This window comes from Mus pahari, chromosome 3 (genome assembly GCF_900095145.1).
Source record: "Mus pahari chromosome 3, PAHARI_EIJ_v1.1, whole genome shotgun sequence".
NCBI classification, from domain to species: domain Eukaryota; kingdom Metazoa; phylum Chordata; class Mammalia; order Rodentia; family Muridae; genus Mus; species Mus pahari.
The window spans coordinates 23431209-23451092 of NC_034592.1; the positions used below are offsets into that span (position 1 = coordinate 23431209).

Sequence of the window (19884 nt, forward strand, 5' to 3'; positions counted from 1 at the left end):
AGCACATCACACGGATAAGCTCCTGGCCGATTGGAGTGGAAACCAGTCTATCAGAGAGTTGTGATCCAGGACGTGGATGAAAGACAATAAGACCACATAGATACCGTCTTGCGTTTATTCACATAGAGGGGTAAGAATTGGTACAAATCATAGGCATTGTTTAAATACAAATAAATAGTTCTAGATTCTAAAGAAACAACTCTAGATAATCCTAAGTATTCTCTAGGTTCCTATTAAAAATAGAAGGCTATTGGCATCAAATTCTACTCCACCACAACCCTTTGAGAACTTAAGGATGAAATGGTGAATTCTATATTCTAAGAAGTCACCAGACAAATGGGAGCCGGTGTTCCCACTTCCCTGAATGAGCTCCCAAGTGGAAGGTTTCCTGCATCACAGATACACACAACTGATAAACCTGGGACCTGCTCAGTATCTAAAGATAGCTAAAAAGACCGGCCTTGGAAAAAGCATTAAGACTTCCTCTGAAACAGTTCTGTGGATTCTGAAACCCCAGAGGTTAAGTCAAGTGTCTCTACAACCCAAGTCATCATGGGTGGCACCTGTGGTGAGCGTCATCGATCTGCTCAGTGAAGAACGGTGTTACCAATGACCAGTCTGTCAGGCCCGGCACCAACCTGATCAGCACTGAGCTGAAGAAACACATTCCCAAGGCTGTCTGCTTATGTGTGTCTCTATACTACCATATTCATATCTCCAAAGAGACAAAGATATCTGGAGAGAAGCATGCTGTTAGGGTAACGTTTAGTTTTGGGCCGTGCAGTCTTCCAAAAGGACAGAACACGTGTGGTTGTCATGTTCTTGGTGCCTGAGCACCGGCTGCTGGCTCCTGCTGCTCACTGCACTTTCCCTCTCAGCTGCAACAAGGTCACTCAGCTGCTTCTTACAGTCCCATACAACTGTGACAAAGTAATGCTCGAAAGTGACCAATACAGCAAACTTTAGGTTTACAAAGAAATTCTGCTTTTCTATTTAGATTGATCATGATACAGTTCTAACTGGAACAACCTCATGCTATAAAACAATCTCATGCAGTAAGTGTATTAAAATCCAGGTTAGTAATAACATTTGGTATTATAGAAGGCAAGGTCATTCAGATTCAAAACCATGATTGCCAAAGAATAAAAGCTGGATTTCCAAATAAGAGTATCTGTTGTGGTATAAAATGTTAAATGTGACTCTACACTTTGACGACATAAACAATTTTAAGACATACACCACATTTTCCTAATTGAGATTTGGAAATAATAAGCATAATTCTTAAACAGATTGCTACAACATTCACTCAAGGGATCAGCTGCTTTTTTGCCAAGAATTCTCTTTTGAATTCAACTGAAGGATTTCTACAGTACATTCCCAACAGTTCTAAAAATGACTGTAAACGTCTCTCACTTCCCACCCTCGCCCTTATTTTTTGTTTATGTTGAAGAGAGTGTACACATAAATATGCTAAAAGTTTTTGGTGGATGTCAATAAATTTAGTTTCCTGATTTAAATAACAACTTTGTATGCTTGTTTTTCTCTCTGGCACACTGTGTTTCTGGAGTTACAAATCCAAACAAAGCAGCCAACTAGAGCATCTCAGTGTTCAGATCACAGTTTGGACACATTCCTATTTATTCTGGATGATGCTCAATTTCACACATAGTTCAGGGAAGACACATCCATATGAATACCCAAACACGTTATGTCACCGGCCCTAACAAGAGACTGTGCTCTGTTGGTAGTACCATTCCCATCTACAAAGTACAGAGGCGAAGGACTTCGGACGTGGAGACCATTTGCTTCTGCTGCTCTGGCAGTCCACGACCATCATCTTCGAGATTTCCAGGCTGTTCTAGAGTAAGGAGTAGTCCTTTTTTTATCAGGTGCTTTAAAGTAGGAATAAACAGGCGCTGCTGGGTACTCTGCATCAGGATTTTCTGCCATCATTTTCAGCTTTGCTTCAATGGCTTTTATCTTTGCAGTGACACTGGAAAAAGCACAGCAGAGAGTCAGAGTGGGCAGAGAAACACCCAGAAAACACTTGCATCTCTCCCCTTCTTATGCTGATGTGTTTTAGGACAATAACACAACATAAAATTATAAACATGAAAATGAAGCCTGAAAATCAGTTATGTTTTTATAATATAATCCCAGGCACAGTTGTGCATATGTTATATGCCCTTAGTCAGTCCTGAGACAGACTTTAGGCAGTATCCCAGTGCTTGTCAGAAGTAAACAAAAGACAGGACTGACAATGGTGTTAAAGGTAGGTTCTATTTCTTATTTTGCACATGTTCAATGGCTCATGAGAGTTGAGATGTGGATACAAACTGGCTCAAAGACCCATGTTATTAACTAATACATACTACCATACCTTTTCAGTCACTGAGTAATATAATTTTTTCTTTTTTTTAGAAATCTTATCAAGTCTTTTTCTCTTTTTTAAAAAACTTTTTTTTTTCCTGTGGATGTTTGACCTGCGTATGTTTGTGCCTGGTGCTCCCAGAGTCTCGAAGAGTGCATCAGATTCCCTAGAACTGGAGTTCCAGATAGTTAAGAGCCACCACGTAGGTGCTGAAAATTGAACCTACATTCTTTGGAAGAACAGCTAGTGTTCTTTAACCTCTGAACCATATCTATAGCCCCGAGTTTATTTTTATTAACAAATATGTTATAATGAGCCAGATACCCACCACTGTCAGGACTTTATTGCTTCTAGTCCTTATTAATAACCCAAGAAGGATTACCCTCGGGACTTTATGGGATAAATACAAAGGGACATAAATGTGTCCAGGGTTCACATGGCTAACAAACTGTAGGATTAAGAGTCAACCTGTTTCTTTGTCAAAAAGCCTTTGTTTTCCCTCTGCATCAGAGAGGAAGTATTACAGGTCTGCAGACACAAAGAGGAGGAAGTGAGGAGAGATGCTGCATAAGCCATGAGGCATCTCCTTCTGAATGGGGTCACTGCAGTCTCTGCATCAAAACGCAAAGCACTCAGGCTGTGACACTGTGCTGCCTCAGATTCCCCTTCTCATTCTTGATGCTGTCAATGGTCTATAGCTTGTAAGGAGTGTCCACACAGTCTTCTAGAGATCTGCAGATGGCATACAGCAGTTGAGTATTCCCATATATTTTTGTGGGCAACCAATTAAAAACTAAATCAGTAAGAAGGGATCGAAAATGGGAAAAGGCAGTTGTTTTCCCTGTATGCATGTATCCAAACATCACATGGACCACACAAAAAACATGCAATTTTTTGAAATTCATGCTATCAGAAGTAGCCCTACATTGTATTTCTAAGTGCATTACATTGTGTTTCAAAGATCTATTTTGGTTTTTCTTCCATCTGCATAAGTCATAGGAAAATACCCTCCTGTACTGAAGCACAGTTGTAAATAGAAAGATAAAGACTGAAAGACTCTCGATTAAAAAGTAGATGAAAAGCACCAGGCTATGGTAAACAAGCTGCAGGCACAGAGGGAAAAGCTAACGCCATGCTCACTATCACAGGGAGACCATCGAGCATAAGCTAAAGAGCAGTGCAGGAGAGCTATGAAAATCTCCATGGAGATCAACCTGGGACCAAGGAGCTTTAGAGTCTATGGGAATGATGGTACATGGATATGAGTTCTCAGTGACTCTAAAGAAATCATGTTTGTTTTCTATGTAATTTCAATCTCTAGATCATCTCCCTTCCCCTTGCCATTTGGTGAGATGCTTTAACTCTGTGTGGCTCAGTGAACAGCACTTGTGAGGATGTCATGTTTCCTTCCTGTCTGGTGTTCCATGCAAACAGGTATTGCAGAGTTTATAATCTTGCACTGACTGAGTATAACTGTTGACTTCCAATCCATGGGTGTTTTTAAATTCGTTCTATTACTTTACTATCAGCATGGTTTCAGCAGTGATATTTCACTTTTCTAAGCTTAGGTTTTTCCACATGTGAAGTGCTTTTTATGGTATTAAAGTATACTCTAAATAAAGTACTTAGCATAGTTCTTGCTATAGACAGTTCAATAGATCCTGACTATTGTTACTGTTATTGTTAAAATTTTTCCCTAAGCTATAGTGCAAAGAAAGAAAAAACAAAAACCAACAAAATCCCCTAACACCACACACACAGACACACAACTGCTTCTGCTCAACCACCCACTGAACTCCCCTTCTCTACTCAACTCTTAGTGCCCTGTTTTGAATTAACTCCAAAGAAGCAGCTGACAATCCATACAAACTGGAACAAAACTATTATAGCTGCTGCAAGGATACATAGAATAAAATGTCTGCAAACATAAGAGAGTCCATGGCCAGGGAGGAATTAGTATATAATGAAAACGCCAGGGACTGACGTCTCATTAGAAGGCTTGCTTTCAGGGTCAGGGCTGTGTGTGATTTATCTCCCAGCACTAGCTCAAGGAGCAGTGTGTGACCATTAAACCTGTTCTTTTTTTCAGTGGATGAATTCTATTAGTGGTGGTACATGATTATGGTGGGGGAGTGTGGAAAAAAGAAGAAATATATACTGAACTTATCTCTCTCAGCACAACAGATCTGTGCCTCTACTCTAGAAATGGTTAGTGACAGTCCTACAGATGTCGCCTTACCTGAGGTTAGACTGAGCAGGTTCAGTGCTTGAGGATGGCTCAAGGCTGATGGGAAGGATCTTATCGTTCTTGTTATGATCATATCTCTGAAAGGGAATAGAAGGATAAATTATTTCACCTAGGCAGCCATCAGCTCTGACAGTAAGTACTACATGAGTGAAAACATGCTAATCTTGTCCCAGTTTATCACCAGCATAACTGCATATCACCTAGGCAATCTTAGGCTTGCTTTATATTTAATATTAATGCAAAAATTTTGTCCTAGAAAAAGAAGTCAAGAAGTCATTAGTCTTTTTTGGGGAGAGGAAGAATTTCCCAGCTAAGAATTTCATTGCTCAAATTCCCAGATGGTACAAACGCACAGCAGGGCCGCCCTCTTACATTCTTATAATTGCCAAAGAATGCCTCTTATAGTATTTGTTTTATTCAAAACACTTTAAAATTCTGTTAGATTCTGCAAAGTACCAAGCATAATACTCAACTCTTAATAGGCCTGAGTGGAGAAGAGGAGTAGTAACAACGTTCAGTGACGGATACAGAAAACATTCCAGAGGAAAGGAGTTTAACTTGATGTCAGATAGTTACATCGTTGTTGTGAAAAGTAAGTGCCGTACTGAAGAGCAATCAGGAACCTCTGGTCAGAAGGGGACCATGAGGGAGAGATTTCATAGGAAAGACAGGATGAAGGGTGATTTCTCCTGCTTGCCTCTTCATGAGATGCAGGCAGGGAAACACTAGCCAATTTGGCAAATGAGACTTAAGTTTTATTCTGAGAAAAAGCATTTGGTAATTCTGTGTCTTAGACACCAAGGGTCCTGCCCCATCATGACCTGAGATGTGTACAGGCCTCACAGCTTATACAACCTGCTTTTCAGCAAGGATATGTTCACTATTCAGTTGTCAGTTTACTCTGAGTTCTGAGGGAAGTGTGCTGGGAAGCAGGCAGCATGGCTCAGATCAGAACCTGGGTTCATCTGGCTAAGCAGAAGCTCTAAGCTCTGACAGCTACAAATCTGTCCACTGGCAGGTCTGCAGCAAGGGTTGTCTCTTGGGACTGCTGGAGTCCACACGCCTTACCACCAGTGTGCCAGCTGGAACAGAATACCTTTTCTTTTATTTTGTTTGTTTGTTTTTTGTTTTTTTTCAAACAGTTTCTTTGTGTAGCCCAGGCTGTCCTAGAATTTGCCCTATAGACCAAGCTGGGCTGGAACTCACAGAAATCCACCTGCCTCTACCTTCCAAGTGTTGGGATTAAAGGCATGTGCCACCATAGCCTGGCCCCAGCTTTTACAGTACCTTTCCCCAGAAGACCAACCACACAATGCATATGGCAGTGTGCCATTTTTCAAGACCCTGGAGACATACAGACTTTGCAAAGTTCCACAAACCCACACTCTAGTTATTCTCCCAACCTCTGCAGGAGAGAGACTGCAGTGCTTTAAGCACAAAGAACCTACCCACTTCTCAAGCATTTAGAACAATGAATATATGCAAACTCTCCTTAGAGATGTGAGGCTGGGAAGAGTCTATTAATGTCTACAGTGTCGAGTTGTAAAAATAGATTCGCCCCACCCCTGACCAAGAACAATTCCCATTAAAAAAAAAAAAAAAAAGGGTGGCAGTCTCAGGGTACACATCAGCCACGTGCAAAAATCAATCAAAGCAGGATCCATGAGCATGTGCAGAGAAACAATGAAGGAACTTACTTCCTCTCAAGACGCTTTCAAGAGAAAAATCTGGCAAGACACATGGTAAATGCCAGCACAAGAGAGCAAAGCATGGGTATATATGGTACAGATAGGCTGGGTGTGATAGAGATCTGGGGGCTACTCCTCAGAGACTCAGCTAGGATGAGATGCTTTGCTCTGTCTCCCCTAGACTTACCTTGACTTGAGCGTGGGCCCATCGTACAACCAGTTTCTTAGACAGTGCCAGCTTGCCATTGAGACACTGGATGGCTTGTTCTGCTTCCTGTCCAAGACAGGACAAGAGTCAGTCAGAAATTCATTTATTAGTTATCTGTATTCTCATAGGGCCTCGGTAAGTTTCGATAACTGGATTTCTAACTGTATTGCTTCTGGTAACTCAGCTTATAATTCAACTTGGCTTATAATTAATTTCAAATGGTAAACCAACAATAACATCTCAAATTTTAAAATGAGACAATTTCAAATCCTCTGTCATTTGTTTGCAATACAGTGTTTGGCAGGTACTTAAAAGTATCTGCATTTGTCAGCTGTAAGATATGGTCACTAGTACTTGTTCCCCAGGGGTGGCTGTGAGTCTTCAGAGGGCATGAAAAACAGGGAGCACAGGGGCGGCACTTCCTGGGTGAGCTGACAGAACTGCCCTCTCAGGTACTACCTTTCTACACACATGCTTTAGCTAGTGTGCAGACTACATCACATCTGTGCTCACACGGGAGCTCTGGAACTATATCCTTGACTACAGCTTCAAGGATAAGAAATCAGGCTGGAAAAAGCATGGCTAATCCAAGAGACTGAGCAAGGTATCTGTGTGGGTCAACCTATGCACCTGGTTTTCAGCACACAAACTCTTCTGACCCTTTCCTGAGCAGATACAGCAGCAACAAGGTTAAAAGGAAGGCCTATTGCTGGCAAAGTCACTCTCAGCAAACCTGGCTGGACTTTCCCATCCTGACAAACCACTGGTGTCCATGAGGCATTCAACTAAGTGGAACTCACATGTAGTAGGGGTGAAGAGGCCCAAAGGAAGACCGGATCAAGAGGGAGTGTTGACAAGGTGGAGGAGTAAGACACATAAGCACTCTGGTAACCGCAGAGAGTATCTAGCACACAGCAACCATCTATTCTGTATACATTTACTCACTAGCCACTGTGTATCAGCCTGGGCTACTCACAGGCTGTAACAATGTTCCACAATAGCATTCAGAGTGCTAGACAGGACACGTGCTTTATTTCACTTGTAGGATTAGAATGTCCATAATGTTCTCTTAGCTCTAAAGTATAAGCAAGCCGGGTGTGGTGGCGCACGCCTTTAATCCCAGCACTCAGGAGGCAGAGGCAGGCGGATTGCTGAGTTCGAGGCCAGCCTGGTCTACAAAGTGAGTTCCAGGACAGCCAGGGCTATACAGAGAAACCCTGTCTCGAAAACAACGACAACAACAACAACAACAACAAAAAGTATAAGCAGCAGTAGAGGCCAACAAGGATTGAGCATTCTAAAAGAACAACTGCCATCTCTGTACATTGTTTCAAAGTTCACAAATGTAATACTAAATGCCAACTGTGCTGTCACATGTATATTTACGTATTCTCAAAGTCTCCCCAAATTGCAAAAGAAAACCTCTTACTTCCCCCATTTTTAGATAAAACTGAAGACAAAAGAGACTTGATCAACGTTTAAAAAAAAAAAAATTACAGGAATATAAAGTATGTTTTGTGACTACTAGTCCAGGGTTTTAAAATAAACATATGTCTCTACCAAGACCTCTGGTGTTGTCAGCAGGAATCCTCATCACTCTATCAAGGAAAAATACTTAAAAATGGTTATCATATGAACATCCTTTAATTGCTTCCAAAAAGGAGTGGACAGTTAAAATAACATTTCATTTATTGCCTGCAGTAGCTGCAAAAGATTAGAGGAAAAAGAAAACTCTCAGCACCGGTGAGGATACATGATGCCCTAGTGCAATTTTAGAACTCTCTGGTACACTGTTTCTGGGAGGAACTCTGGCAGCTCTATGTTTTTCCTTACTGTGTTGTCCAGGCTGCCCTCCAATTCTCAATCTTCTTGCCTTAGTCTCCCCAGGGCTAGATTTACAGTCATGTACAACCATGCACAGCTGCGGCAACTACATTAAGGGAAATTATGCCTTTGCCTTGTTTTTGTTTTGTTTTTTGAGACAGGGTTTCTCCATGTAGCCCTGGCTGTCCTGGAACTCACTCATTACACCAGACTGGTCTTGAACTTGGAGATCCACCTGCCTCTGCCTCCCAAGCACTGGGATAAAGCACACCACTATGCCTGGCTAAAATTGATGCCTTCTATTCCATTTCCCTAAACGCCTGGATGCACACATAGTTAGAGCGATGACAATACCCACTCTATAATGTCTATATAGTCAGTCACTGCTGGGATTCAAATAACTAATGACTAGGCAGTCACCAGAACTTAGGATTTTTTTTTCTTTTCTTTTCTCTTTGTGAGACAGAGTCTCACTGTATAGCGTTGGCTGGACTGGAGCTCACTATGTAAGACCAGGCTGGCTTCAAATGCAGAGATCCCACCTGCATCTGTGTTCTGAGTGCGTGGTCCATTCCGCACAGGACATGATGCTTACTTCTGAACTGTACTCCAAGTCACATGTGAAAACACAAATCTGTGACACAGATCACTGAAGATCAAGATGTGGTATTTAGCAGGGTTATCTCAGTGGTACTTATCTAGCTAGCATGTATTAAATCCTGTGTTCAGACAGGCATGATGGAGCATGGCTTTAATCCCAGCACTGAGGAGGCAGAGGCAGGCACTCTGTGAATTCCTCACTCTGTGAGGGATTACATAGTGAGGTTGTCTCAAAGGGGAAAAAAAGGACATACTGGTCTTGGGTTTAATCCCAACACACAAATAAAATCTGTATGCATCTTTTGAGACTGAGAAGCATTCTCTCTCTCTCTCTCTCTCTCTCTCTCTCTCTCTCTCTCTCTCTCTCACACACACACACACACACACACACACACACAATTTGTACATGTGTATATCAATTATGTATGCACAAGAGTAGTGTGTGTGGGCCCGTGCATGTGCACATGCAGTGGTAAGGCCAATGTTGAATGCATTCCTCCACTACCTATCACCTTGTTTTTTGTGGCAGAGTCTCACCGAATCTGTAACTCAAGAGCCTGGAATTCTGTTGAAACCAGGGAGAGGATGTTTGTGCGAGCTATACTACTTAAATTCACTAGTGGAAGGACGTAGCCTTTAGCTCTGTGTGAGGCGCACAGAAAATAACCAGACGTGACTCTTGCCCATGCGGTCTGGTGGTCAAGAGATGTAGAACGGATTATGACAGAGTGCAGACTATAAGAGGTAGAGGGAGCTCAATTACCTGCTTAGTTTCAAAGTTAACAAAACAGTACCCTCGGGGCTGGCCCTCCAAAGCACCCGACTTATGGAAGAGGAAGTCAAACTGCTTCACCTTGCCAAATTTCTGGAGGAGCTTGAGGAGGTGGTATCTGTGGAGACAGAAGAGCCGTGAGTTCACTCAGGGACTGCTGCTGGCTGCTCAGCCTCAAATGTAAGATAAAAGATGGAGGGACTTTACCCCAGGCGAAAAAGTTCCCTGGCCAATGCCCTAAGCTTTCCTACAAAATACTGTTAGTTTATTTGGGAAACAGGACTGTTTGCCTCTATTTGGAATGGGAACAAGAATGGTCATGCCTACTATGCATCTGTCCAATACAAAATACCAAACAACGAAACCACACCTAACAAACAGCTGTCTGGCATACAAGCACCGTTTGTTTTTCTTTTGGAGAAAAACTCAAAAATAGTGTCCATCTATTTAGTTTTTAATTTCTTGGCAGAGAAATAGCTTTTATGAATATCTGTAACTTCATCAGAAACACACACATAACCCCCAAACCTACCCTGTATCAAAAATAAACAAAGTTGCAAAACCATCCCTATTCACACATACAAAAGTCAGTCCTAAAACACTATTACACTGTGTAGCTAATCGTTAACCACAAACTGTACCTGAGAGGGACTCAACTAGAATCCAAACTATCGTTAGTGGCACTTACACAGGACTTAAAATGTGACTGGAAATTAGGACAACATGGAAGCTATACAAGACTGAGGCTGCTCTCACCATGTAGGGGACACTGGCCAGCTCTGTAAATCAGTCGACCTCAGTTTCCACAATAAAAAAAAGAGTCAAGGAAGGAATTTATTCCCAACATAGGTTCACCCAAACTACTGCTTGGCCATTCTGTTTATCCCTTATAGACCCGACTCGTAACACTCATTGGTTCCTGTAAGGTTTCAGAGTTGTTCGGACAGATGTGGCCTTAGCAGGTTGCTGTGGCCAATCTCCATTCTGACTTCCTGTCATCCGATGCAAGGGTGAGACAAACCAACAGCTCTCCCATTTCCTTTTCCTCTGGCCTTCCTCCTGGCATCCTCTAAGCTATTCAAATGGAGTCAAGGCTTTCTCTAAACAATGCTGTCCCCTTGATACTAAAAAGGTATCAGCCCACATGCTAAATGTGTTACTACTCGGAATTCTACCTCATGAGGAGTCAGGAAAGTCTGCCAGGCACATTTATATTCACATTGTTTTCTAGGAGAAACACACCAAAAGTATATTCTTGAGCAAGGTCTCCCTTGGGAAGGAGGGATAGGAAATAAATCACACGTTGCACCAAATCTGACACTAATGTGTATCAATAAGCATGTCCATCATAATTAATCAGGTGTCTGATATCACTGTAGAAAGATACAATACAGGTCTAGTACTGGGATAGGATGAAAGGCTCGCAAGACCCACTGTGGATAGTAATCTGGTCCTTGGACTAGTTTTGAAATGGAAAACAACCACAACTTGGTACTTAATTACTGTCTCCCATCAGGAGACCTCAATTACCCAGTGAGGGGAATTGGGAGACACCTCAAACCTCTGTTCTTTTTTTTGGTTTTTCGAGACAGGGTTTCTCTGTGTAGCCCTGGCTGTCCTGGAACTCACTTTGTAGACCAGGCTGGCCTCGGACTCAGCAATCCGCCTGCCTCTGCCTCCCGAGTGCTGGGATTAAAGGCGTGCGCCACCACGCCCGGCTTTAAACCTCTGTTCTTGATGATCTGGACAGGCTTATAGCAAGGCTGTCTCCCCTCCAGGCTTCAGTCATAGCCACACCTGCTCTTATTACACCCATTCAAACCTTCACACCATGTCAATGCCACAGAATGGTGGATCATATCCATTTAGAACAAAACAAAACTTAAGGCTACTGTGGCACAGCTATCTTTTCATTAGCTCTGTTCTGCTAAATAGCAGGAAGGTAACGGGATTGGCATTTCCTAGGAAATGAATTTTAATTTACTCAGGAAAAAAATGCCAACAGATTATTCATTGTAAAGCTAACAAACACATGCTGCCTGAGAAGTGTGACCTTAAGATTCCAGGAACATCTGCTTAGGTCTGTGTCTTTCAACTTCTCTAAGATTTCTTTTCTTGTTTGATAATTTCTTGAAATTATCGGAACACTGAAACAAAAGGAATGAAATGTTTACTACTTTGCTTCCTGGAGATGGGGACTGCAGGCTCAGATAGTGAAAACAGCCTGAAGCCTCTTGCCTCCACATCTGCAAGCACTTTCATCTGCTGCTGCAGTATGGGAGCTCAGTCCTCATCAGTGGGCTTGCTTCCCTTAATGAAATGTGCACCCTGCTGCCTTCAGGAGAGAGAATTAGTATACTTGTCCCCCACATGCTTTGGTAACCCAATCAGGGCTTTCTTCTCCCAATGAGTCTTAGTTAAAATAGCTTTCCTGCCTAGTGGCACAGAAGCAATCACCTGTACAAATGCTAAAGCAGATACCTACTATGTGCCAAGGACTTTTATATGAATAAAATTGTCTTCTAGGTCCTCAATGCTGGTTAGAGGAAAAGAAAATGCATAATCACACGGGGGTGGGGGTAGGGAGGGTGGCAGTGAGGAGTGTGGGAAAGTCTGAGAAAGGGGGGCATCTGAATGCAGTGTTAGCATGAGTGAACACCATGCAATGAGAAAAGTAAAGTCTGGAAGAGAATAGTGAGGAGGGACAGGTCATGAGGAATGTGTATACAGGGAATTTTGTTTTGTGGTTACAGTCAACAGAGAGGCAACAGAGAGCCAATGAGATGACCTTTAGGATTTTTTTTTTTTTAAATTTACTATACTATATAGTGAGGAGAATCTTTTTGTCCTGTGCTATACACCTTATTAAATGCTTTATTGTTTCAGACTTAAGCAAGTAAACAGCAAACAGCATTTCATGCAAACCACGGACTATGAAGGAAGGACGTGAAATGGGCTGAGAGAGAAAAGGTAAACACATTGCTGACACAGACTTCTGCATCTATTTCCAGGGAGTCCTGGTTTACCCAGCTAATCCCCTGAAAGTCAGCACCAAAAGGACCCCTGCACCTGGTGGCTCTCCACCTCTTGGCCTTTACTGTAAACTGACTTCATCATCACTATTCTATGGTTAGTAGGCTCTTGAGTTGTTTACATTCCCCAGGCAAGACCTCTCTGGGACTGAGGCTGTGTCTGAGCCCTAGTGTTATAAAACAAAAGTAGCAATACTCTCCAGAATCATCTTTCCTCTCCATTCTTCTCTACTCCTGCTGCTCACATCTCAGACTCACCCACCAATCTCCAAGTTCACTGTCCTATCTGTGCGGCAGTGGCAACAGTTATCTGTCACTAACCTGCACCCTCAGTCTTGAATCCCTCACTAAAACATTACTACTGCCTTGGTATCAGGTTCTTGTTAAAATCCTCTGGACGTTCTATATGAACTTCCACTTGTCTGAATACAATTTAAAGAGCCTGTCTTTACCTGACAGTATTCTACCTATCCAGCTGCCTTTGTTACCTTAGTACTCATCCTTGCCTTAAGCCAAACGGTCCTTTTGAATCTGTTTACATGGAGTCTTCTTTCTTAACCCTGATTTACATACATTCATGGCTTCCCTCTGCTTAGAAAGCACTATGACCATTTCTACTAACGTTCTCTCTCACACTCACATACAATGCAAACGTTGCTTTCTTATTTTATAGAGCACATTTAAAATCTGAATAAGAAACCCAGCACTAAGTACAGAATGCCAATCAACATCTAAGATACTAACTTTTTGACTTCCCTGCTGAAAGTACTGGTGAAATTTAAAGGTAACATTCTAAGCTTATAGTCCAGGTCTCGCAGTAATTTAGAAGTTTCCACATGTTTAAATTCAAAACAGGATGCTTTAGGTCATGACTACTCAGCTGCTCTGACTACCAGAACAGCTGAGTAAAGGTGCAGTGGACTGGGGGGAGGAAGCTAGAGCTATCACAAACTCCTTTATAAACCGAGCCAACTCATGTAACTTTCCTTTTCCTATAAAGAATGGCTAATCTGTTCCATTCACCTAGGCTGTTATGAGGTAAAATAAGAGGGCTTCATACAGTGTTAGAAGAAATGTTTCTGCTATTCAGTTGAACATTCTTACTTTACAAAATCATGAGTTACAAAGAAGCCAAGGAATTAGAACCCAGTGGGCATTAGTGGGCTTGACTTCTGCTGTAAGAGCTAATGCCCGTCACTCCCTCAGGATCTACTTAGGTGAATGCCTCTGGCACACAGCACAGTTGTGAAACAGTAGCATTGATCAAACACTTGTGATTGTTCACAAAAGCTCAATCTTACAGTATAGAAATATATGGGAGTGGTTGTATTTTAACTCTTCATGCAGGTTCACCATATCTAACACAGAACAGGACCCAAGAGATTATGTAGCTGAACTGTGGGTAAGGAATCACCATGAGCACAAAAAGCATGTCCGAGTGCTAGACTGTCGTATTCTTGAGAAGAGACTGAAGGATGTCCTAGCATAACTTAAGAAGAACCCAGGTTAACAACCAAAAGACACAGATATACACAGAGCAACCAGAACTAATGACAAAATAAATGTGGGAAAAATGAATGACAGACTGCATTGTTCAAATGCCATTTGAAAAATCACCATCAAGGCTGGGGATTGCCCAGTGGTTCAGAGAATGGATGCTCTTCCAGAGGACCTGGATTCCACTCCCAGCATCCACATGGTGGCTCACAACCATCTCTAACTTTATTTCCTCCAGGGGATCTGATGCTTTCTTCTGCTCTCCCCGGGCACCAGACATACATGCAGCCAAAAAGAAACCTGTGTGTATAAAATAACAAAAGCAAAAAACCACCCCCTGCGTTTGTATCAGGTACTCTTGTAACTAGTCCTGACAGTTTGCTGGAAAGAAGCAAGAGAACATTTTTAAAGGACAAACACTCAAAGCAACTTCTGAATGATATTAAGGTTAAGGAGCTGGGATGCAGGCATATGAAAGAGAAGGAAGGATCTGGTGAAGAGGAAACAGCAGGCAGTGGCAGCAGTGTTTAGCTGGGTAAGCTCAATTAGGAAAACTGGAAGACATTCTGCAAACTTCCCTTGCGAGTCATCAGAAGATTAGAGCTTTTGATTCACCTGACAATACAAGTAACCCGAGCTCATACTCCTCCAATGCTGGGGAGTGACTATGTTAATTACTTAACTATGCCCACTCTTTTCTGCCCTTTGAGGATCTAAAAGTTCAGGTATTTGAGCAACTTGAAGGAAATGATGTTTCCACAAGACTCATGAAATTTAGCAAAGCGACACTAAGCTTTCAGGTGAATGAACCATAAGCTTTGATTGGCAGCTGTTTTTTGAAAATAAATGATGTAATAAAATAGAGAAAATTGTTTTGGCACCACAGAAATAGGGATACCACGGGTGCAGCACAGCACATTCAGCCAGCAAGGCCCTGACATACAGTTGGCATTAAATATCTGCATTTGACTGAAACATGGGAAAGTCTTAATCCAATGTTCCTGTTAAAGATGGAATTCAAGAATACACCCATATGCTCTTTTCTGACGTAAGGGCAGATGCCCTGTGAACCCGTGACAAGCAGCAGGAGAGGAGCAGCACAGGAGCCTCATTACAGAGAATCACAGCCAACAGGTTGGCCGGCACTACCTCCTCGCTTTAGATTTCCATTCAGACAAGGAGAGGTGGGAATAGAAAGCACTCTGGGGAACATCCCCTTCCAGCCTGCGTTTTAGATGGAAAAACTGACGTGAACAGACAGTAATGAAGAGCTTGTGCTGATTCACATATCCATAAGAGAGGATGTTAATAAATACAATCCACATTCCAGTGTTCCCATGGCCACAGTAACATGGCAAGATGACAACATATCTTCAGCATCACTGTAATTTATACCCAATGACATCTACATTTATCTGATTTGAACCTGTGCAGGTTAGGAGTCAAACTCTGTGTTGTGACATAAAATTGCATCTCTTTTCCTCTTTCCTAACCCCAATCCTTAAATAACCTCATCTCATCTCAGACTCAAATGAGAGGGCTCCTCTCTCAAAGCCTCTGTGCTTGCTTAGCCCTACTCTAGGAATAATTGCAGGACTGTTGGTTTATTCCATGCTTGCTTTAAGTACTCATTCCACATAGACTGTCTACTCAGCCCTCACTATCCTGCCACCAACTAGCCCTGGCACCTCACCCCTCCCACCTCCAAGGACGTAGTAATTCTCTGCCAAGGCATTCCTTTTCACTATAATGGGTCTGATGGAACGAGTGGGAGTGAGGACTCTGAATTCAATTAGTAATGTGATCTTGGGCAAGGTAATTCTGCCTCTTAGAGCCTCATTTCCTTTATCGTAGAGAAAGAGTTGATGGTGTCAGAGGTCCCTAAGTGATCACGACCCATGGGCACCCAACAGGCACTCCAATCACTTTGTGAATAAGTGGAAACCAAAGGCACTAGGGCGATCTCTAATGTCCCTTCCCACTCACTTTCTATGGTTCTGTGGCTGCTCACTGCCATCAGGCAAGTGGGGCCCACACGCTTATTCACAAAGATCCCAAGACTATTTCTTGTTCCTCCACTTGGGAGACAAAATATGCCTCTGGTTGGCTCTACAGTGATCCTCCAGAAATGCTGGGTACAGAGTTGAACAGTTGGCCAAGAGTCCCACTCTTTGTTGACTAGGAAGAAAGAGGCTTATGCTTGAAGGGAACCAAAGTTGTCCTCACAGTTGTGTAAAAAATGGGAACAGGCTAAGAGCAGCATGTCCCCTTTGGAGAAAAATTCCAACACAAATGAAAGGATCAAGATGCTACCACGGCTCTGAAATGTCTCCTGAGCATCCACAACAGGTACTGAATCTCTCTGGACATATCAACTGGACTTACTCTGTGATTTTGGGATCCAGGTTGCCAATCCATAATCGGTGTCCTTCTTGTAGAGAGCCCTCTGAAAGGATGGATGCATTCTCCAGGGGAAGAGTTTTGGTTTCTGCTTCCATCAATCTATAAGAAATACTAAAGACAATGTGAACATTTAGGCAGGAAAATAAAACAATCTTTTGTCAACACACAGACTTCACATGCAATCCAAATATATATCCCAGGAAGGCATGTTCTCTGGGCAGTCTTTTAAAGAACTGTTGTTCTCCCTTGGGATAGCTCTTCTGGCAGTCATAGTTACCTTTTAAGATAAAGAGGTACTGTTATGTTGAGAGTCTTAAATCTTCAAAAGCAGGCTGTATAACTTAATTATCTAAGTTTTATAGGCCTCAATCTCCTCAAATGTAAAATTAGAGGCAACTGTTCTTATTTTACAGGACAGCTGTGAAGATCACATACATTAAAAAAAATCACTGTATTTAGCAACAGTAAGACAATATATATTAGCTATTGGTCAGGTTTACTGTTTTGGAAAAAAAAGTTTACTGTTTTGGTAATAACAAGAGATGGTTCTCCTTAGTTACTACAGGTCACCATCTGCTTTTTTTGTGTAACTTTTGAAAGTTATTTAACAACTCTTCAGTTTAGTGACATCATGAGGACAGTCATCTCATTAAGGTATGTAGCTCAGCCAAGCGCTACCCCTAAAGCCTTTAAAACCATGCTTCTTAGAAGGATTTAAGACTGATAATTACTCGTCTTCATTCCTGCAGCATCTCTGCACAGAAAGGAGAATAAGGATTGTGATGGAGATGGTAATGGTAATGGAAAGATCCAAAAGCCCGGAGCCAGAAGACTTCATCTTTAATTGTTCTATTTCCATGGGAAGTTATTTTTCTTGGTATAACTTTCTTTGTTCTTATTACTTTATTATCGTGGGGTGGGGGAGGGGACTGTGCTCTCACGAAGCACAGGCAGCAGCAGTCAGAAGTCAACTTTCAAGACTTGGTTCTCTCTTTTCACTTTTGCTTGGGTCCTGGGGATCGAACTCAGGCTGTCTGGGTTATTTGGGAAGCATGTTTACCTGCTAAGCCATCTTGCTGGCCCAGTTTCTTCCGTTTTAAAGTGAACTTTGCGGGGCTGGAGAGATGACTCCGAAGTTAAGAGGACATGTTGCTCTTGCAGAGGACCCAGGAGATCAGTTCCCGGACATGGAACTTTTGCAGTCTCTGCATACATGTCATGCACATACAAAGATGCAGGCAAAAAGGCCCTGTCTTAGTCAGGGTTTCTATTCCTGCACAAACATCATGACCAAGAAGCAAGTTGGGGAGGAAAGGGTTTATTTAGCTTATACTTTCCACATTGCTGTTCATCACCAAACGATGTCAGGACTGGAACTCAAGCAGGACAGGAGGTAGGAGCTGATGCAGAGGCCATGGAGGGATGTTACTTACTGCCTTGCTCAGCTTGCTTTCTTAAAGAACCCAAGACTACCAGTCCAGAGATGGCACCACCCACAAGGGGCCTTCCCCCCTTGCTCACTAATTGAGAAAATGCCCCACAGCTGGATCTCATGGAGGCATTTCCTCACCTGAAGCTCCTTTCTCTGTGGTAACTCCAGCTTGTGTCAAGTTGACACAAAACCAGCCAGGATAGGCTCATATGCACAGAGTAAATAAACCTAAAAGATCTGTAAAGATAAATCCTGCTTTCCTTATTAGTTAAGGTTGCTGAGAAGAAAAACAAATGAGTTTATAGATGAAAAATGAAATTTTAATAAATATACAATATGATAAGGAAAGGTAAAGGGACAGGGACAACAGCTGCCTATACCAGACTTCAGACCTCCCTCCTAAGAAAACAAACCAAAAAAACAAACAAATAAACAAACAAACAAAACAAAACAAACCCCCAAACCAAAAACCAAAACATGCATCTTCTGTATCTAGAAGTGCCTCAAGCTCTGCCTTGTATGAAATACTCTCCATTCTCAGAAATTTTTGAAAAAGAAAGAGAACTAAATTTAAAGAAGGAAAAAAGGCAAAATATTGACATAATTAATGGCAAATACTGAGACAGGTACTATCATTTAACAACTCTTCAGTTTAGTTCCCTTATGAGAGTATCTCATTAAAGTCTGTAGCTCTGCCAAATTCTACCCCTAAAGCCTTTAGGACCGTGCTGAGAACTCACGCAACAAGGCTCTGTGACTGGGGGGTTGCACTACTTCAGACTGAGAAAGCTGGATTTGAATGCTAGAACTTCTGATGTTCTCATGTCTAAAAGCAACTGTAACACCAAAAGATACTTAAACATGCCAAAGAGGCCATGTATCAATAGGAAGAGTACAGGACATGGGGCTAGAGAGACTTGGGCTCAAAATCAACTTTTCCAACTACTGTGCCTTTAGTAAGTCTCTCCCTTAGATATCCTCCACGTGATCTCTGCTACTGTGTGAATACAAGGGGTTGTTTACTTTTTGCCTATGTTTCTGAAATAATAAAAGCTCCTACAGCATAGGACCTTGATCATGGTTTTATGCCCAGCATATTGTACACTGCCTGGCTCAGAGTTGGCACTATTTTCAATTCTCTTCTTTCCTGAGATGGAGACAATTATTCCAGCATCACGTGGTCATTTTAAATAGGAATATACATGTGACAGCTCAGCTCATGAATTTCTGAGAAACAGTAAAGTCTAATAAGTTAGTGACTATCAAGTCTTTTGGGGGTTGCAAAGGCGACAACTCCTTTGAGTAACAAGTTCACACATGCCAATCAACTCCTTCCGATTGAGCTGTATCTACTCTAAAAGTCAGGAGGGGGCTGGGGTCGCTTATTCCTACACGTTAACCAGGGGGTCAGGCCAGCAACCACGGTTCCCCCGATTCCTGGCAGCGAAGTCACTAATGGGATTGTTATTTCCGGCCAGAGACAGGACAATCCGGGGCGGGGCCTAGAAGCCTGCGGGTGAGGATTGTCTTCGCCAAGGCCCCGCGGCCAGGATGGCACTGAGCTTCGGGTACTCACCTGCTAGCCTCAGAGCTGTGCCCTCAGCTCATGCCCCGAAAGCAGCTTCCGACGCTGGGGTCCGAGCGAGGGACGTGAGGATACCTCTGCCGAAACTCCGCTCGCCGCCTGGCCGCCCGTGACGCACTACGCCTGCGCCGCCGCGCCGGCCCGTGACGTCATGACGGCCGCAGTCCCGCGTGTTTCTCTATTATCCCGGCTGTAGCTGGTGAGTGGCCTCGAGGGGGGCTGGG

The 19884-nt window shown here is 42.6% G+C and overlaps 2 protein-coding genes across 4 annotated transcripts in view; one reads left to right on the forward strand and one right to left on the reverse strand.

Annotated features, from left to right (window-relative positions):
- Positions 1 to 97: 97 nt before the first annotated feature.
- Rbm18 (RNA binding motif protein 18) lies at positions 98 to 19864 on the reverse strand. 3 transcript variants are annotated; one of them, XM_021192456.2, is made up of 6 exons: positions 19652 to 19864; positions 16626 to 16754; positions 9703 to 9829; positions 6495 to 6581; positions 4611 to 4696; positions 98 to 1993 (listed from the first exon to the last, which is right to left on the reverse strand). In XM_021192456.2, exons 2-6 carry the CDS (start codon positions 16736 to 16738, stop codon positions 1834 to 1836), a joined length of 573 nt encoding a protein of 190 aa, XP_021048115.1. In that variant the 5' UTR covers positions 16739 to 16754; positions 19652 to 19864; the 3' UTR covers positions 98 to 1833. The 3 variants fall into 3 exon arrangements, with proteins under 3 accessions (XP_021048115.1, XP_029392089.1, XP_029392090.1); XM_029536229.1 differs by lacking the exon at positions 19652 to 19864 and adding an exon at positions 17704 to 17846; XM_029536230.1 differs by lacking the exon at positions 9703 to 9829.
- The window catches only part of Mrrf (mitochondrial ribosome recycling factor), a 53323-nt gene continuing 53006 nt past the window's right edge, over positions 19568 to 19884 (forward strand). The window contains exon 1 of the mRNA XM_021192453.1: positions 19568 to 19859. The gene's annotated coding sequence lies outside the window, so the exon portion shown is untranslated. The remainder of the gene's footprint in view (positions 19860 to 19884) is intronic.

What these genes read in the sequence shown, in the direction of transcription:
- Rbm18 (XM_021192456.2), bottom strand. Translation starts at nt 16,738, where the DNA reads ATGGAAGCAGAAACCAAAACTCTTCCCCTGGAGAATGCATCCATCCTT. An exon ending in TTAACTTTGAAACTAAGCAG is followed by an intron (nt 6,582 to 9,702) that starts GTAATTGAGCTC and finishes TGTCTTGGACAG; the next exon opens with GAAGCAGAACAAGCCATCCA. An exon ending in GGGCCCACGCTCAAGTCAAG is followed by an intron (nt 4,697 to 6,494) that starts GTAAGTCTAGGG and finishes ATTCCCTTTCAG; the next exon opens with AGATATGATCATAACAAGAA.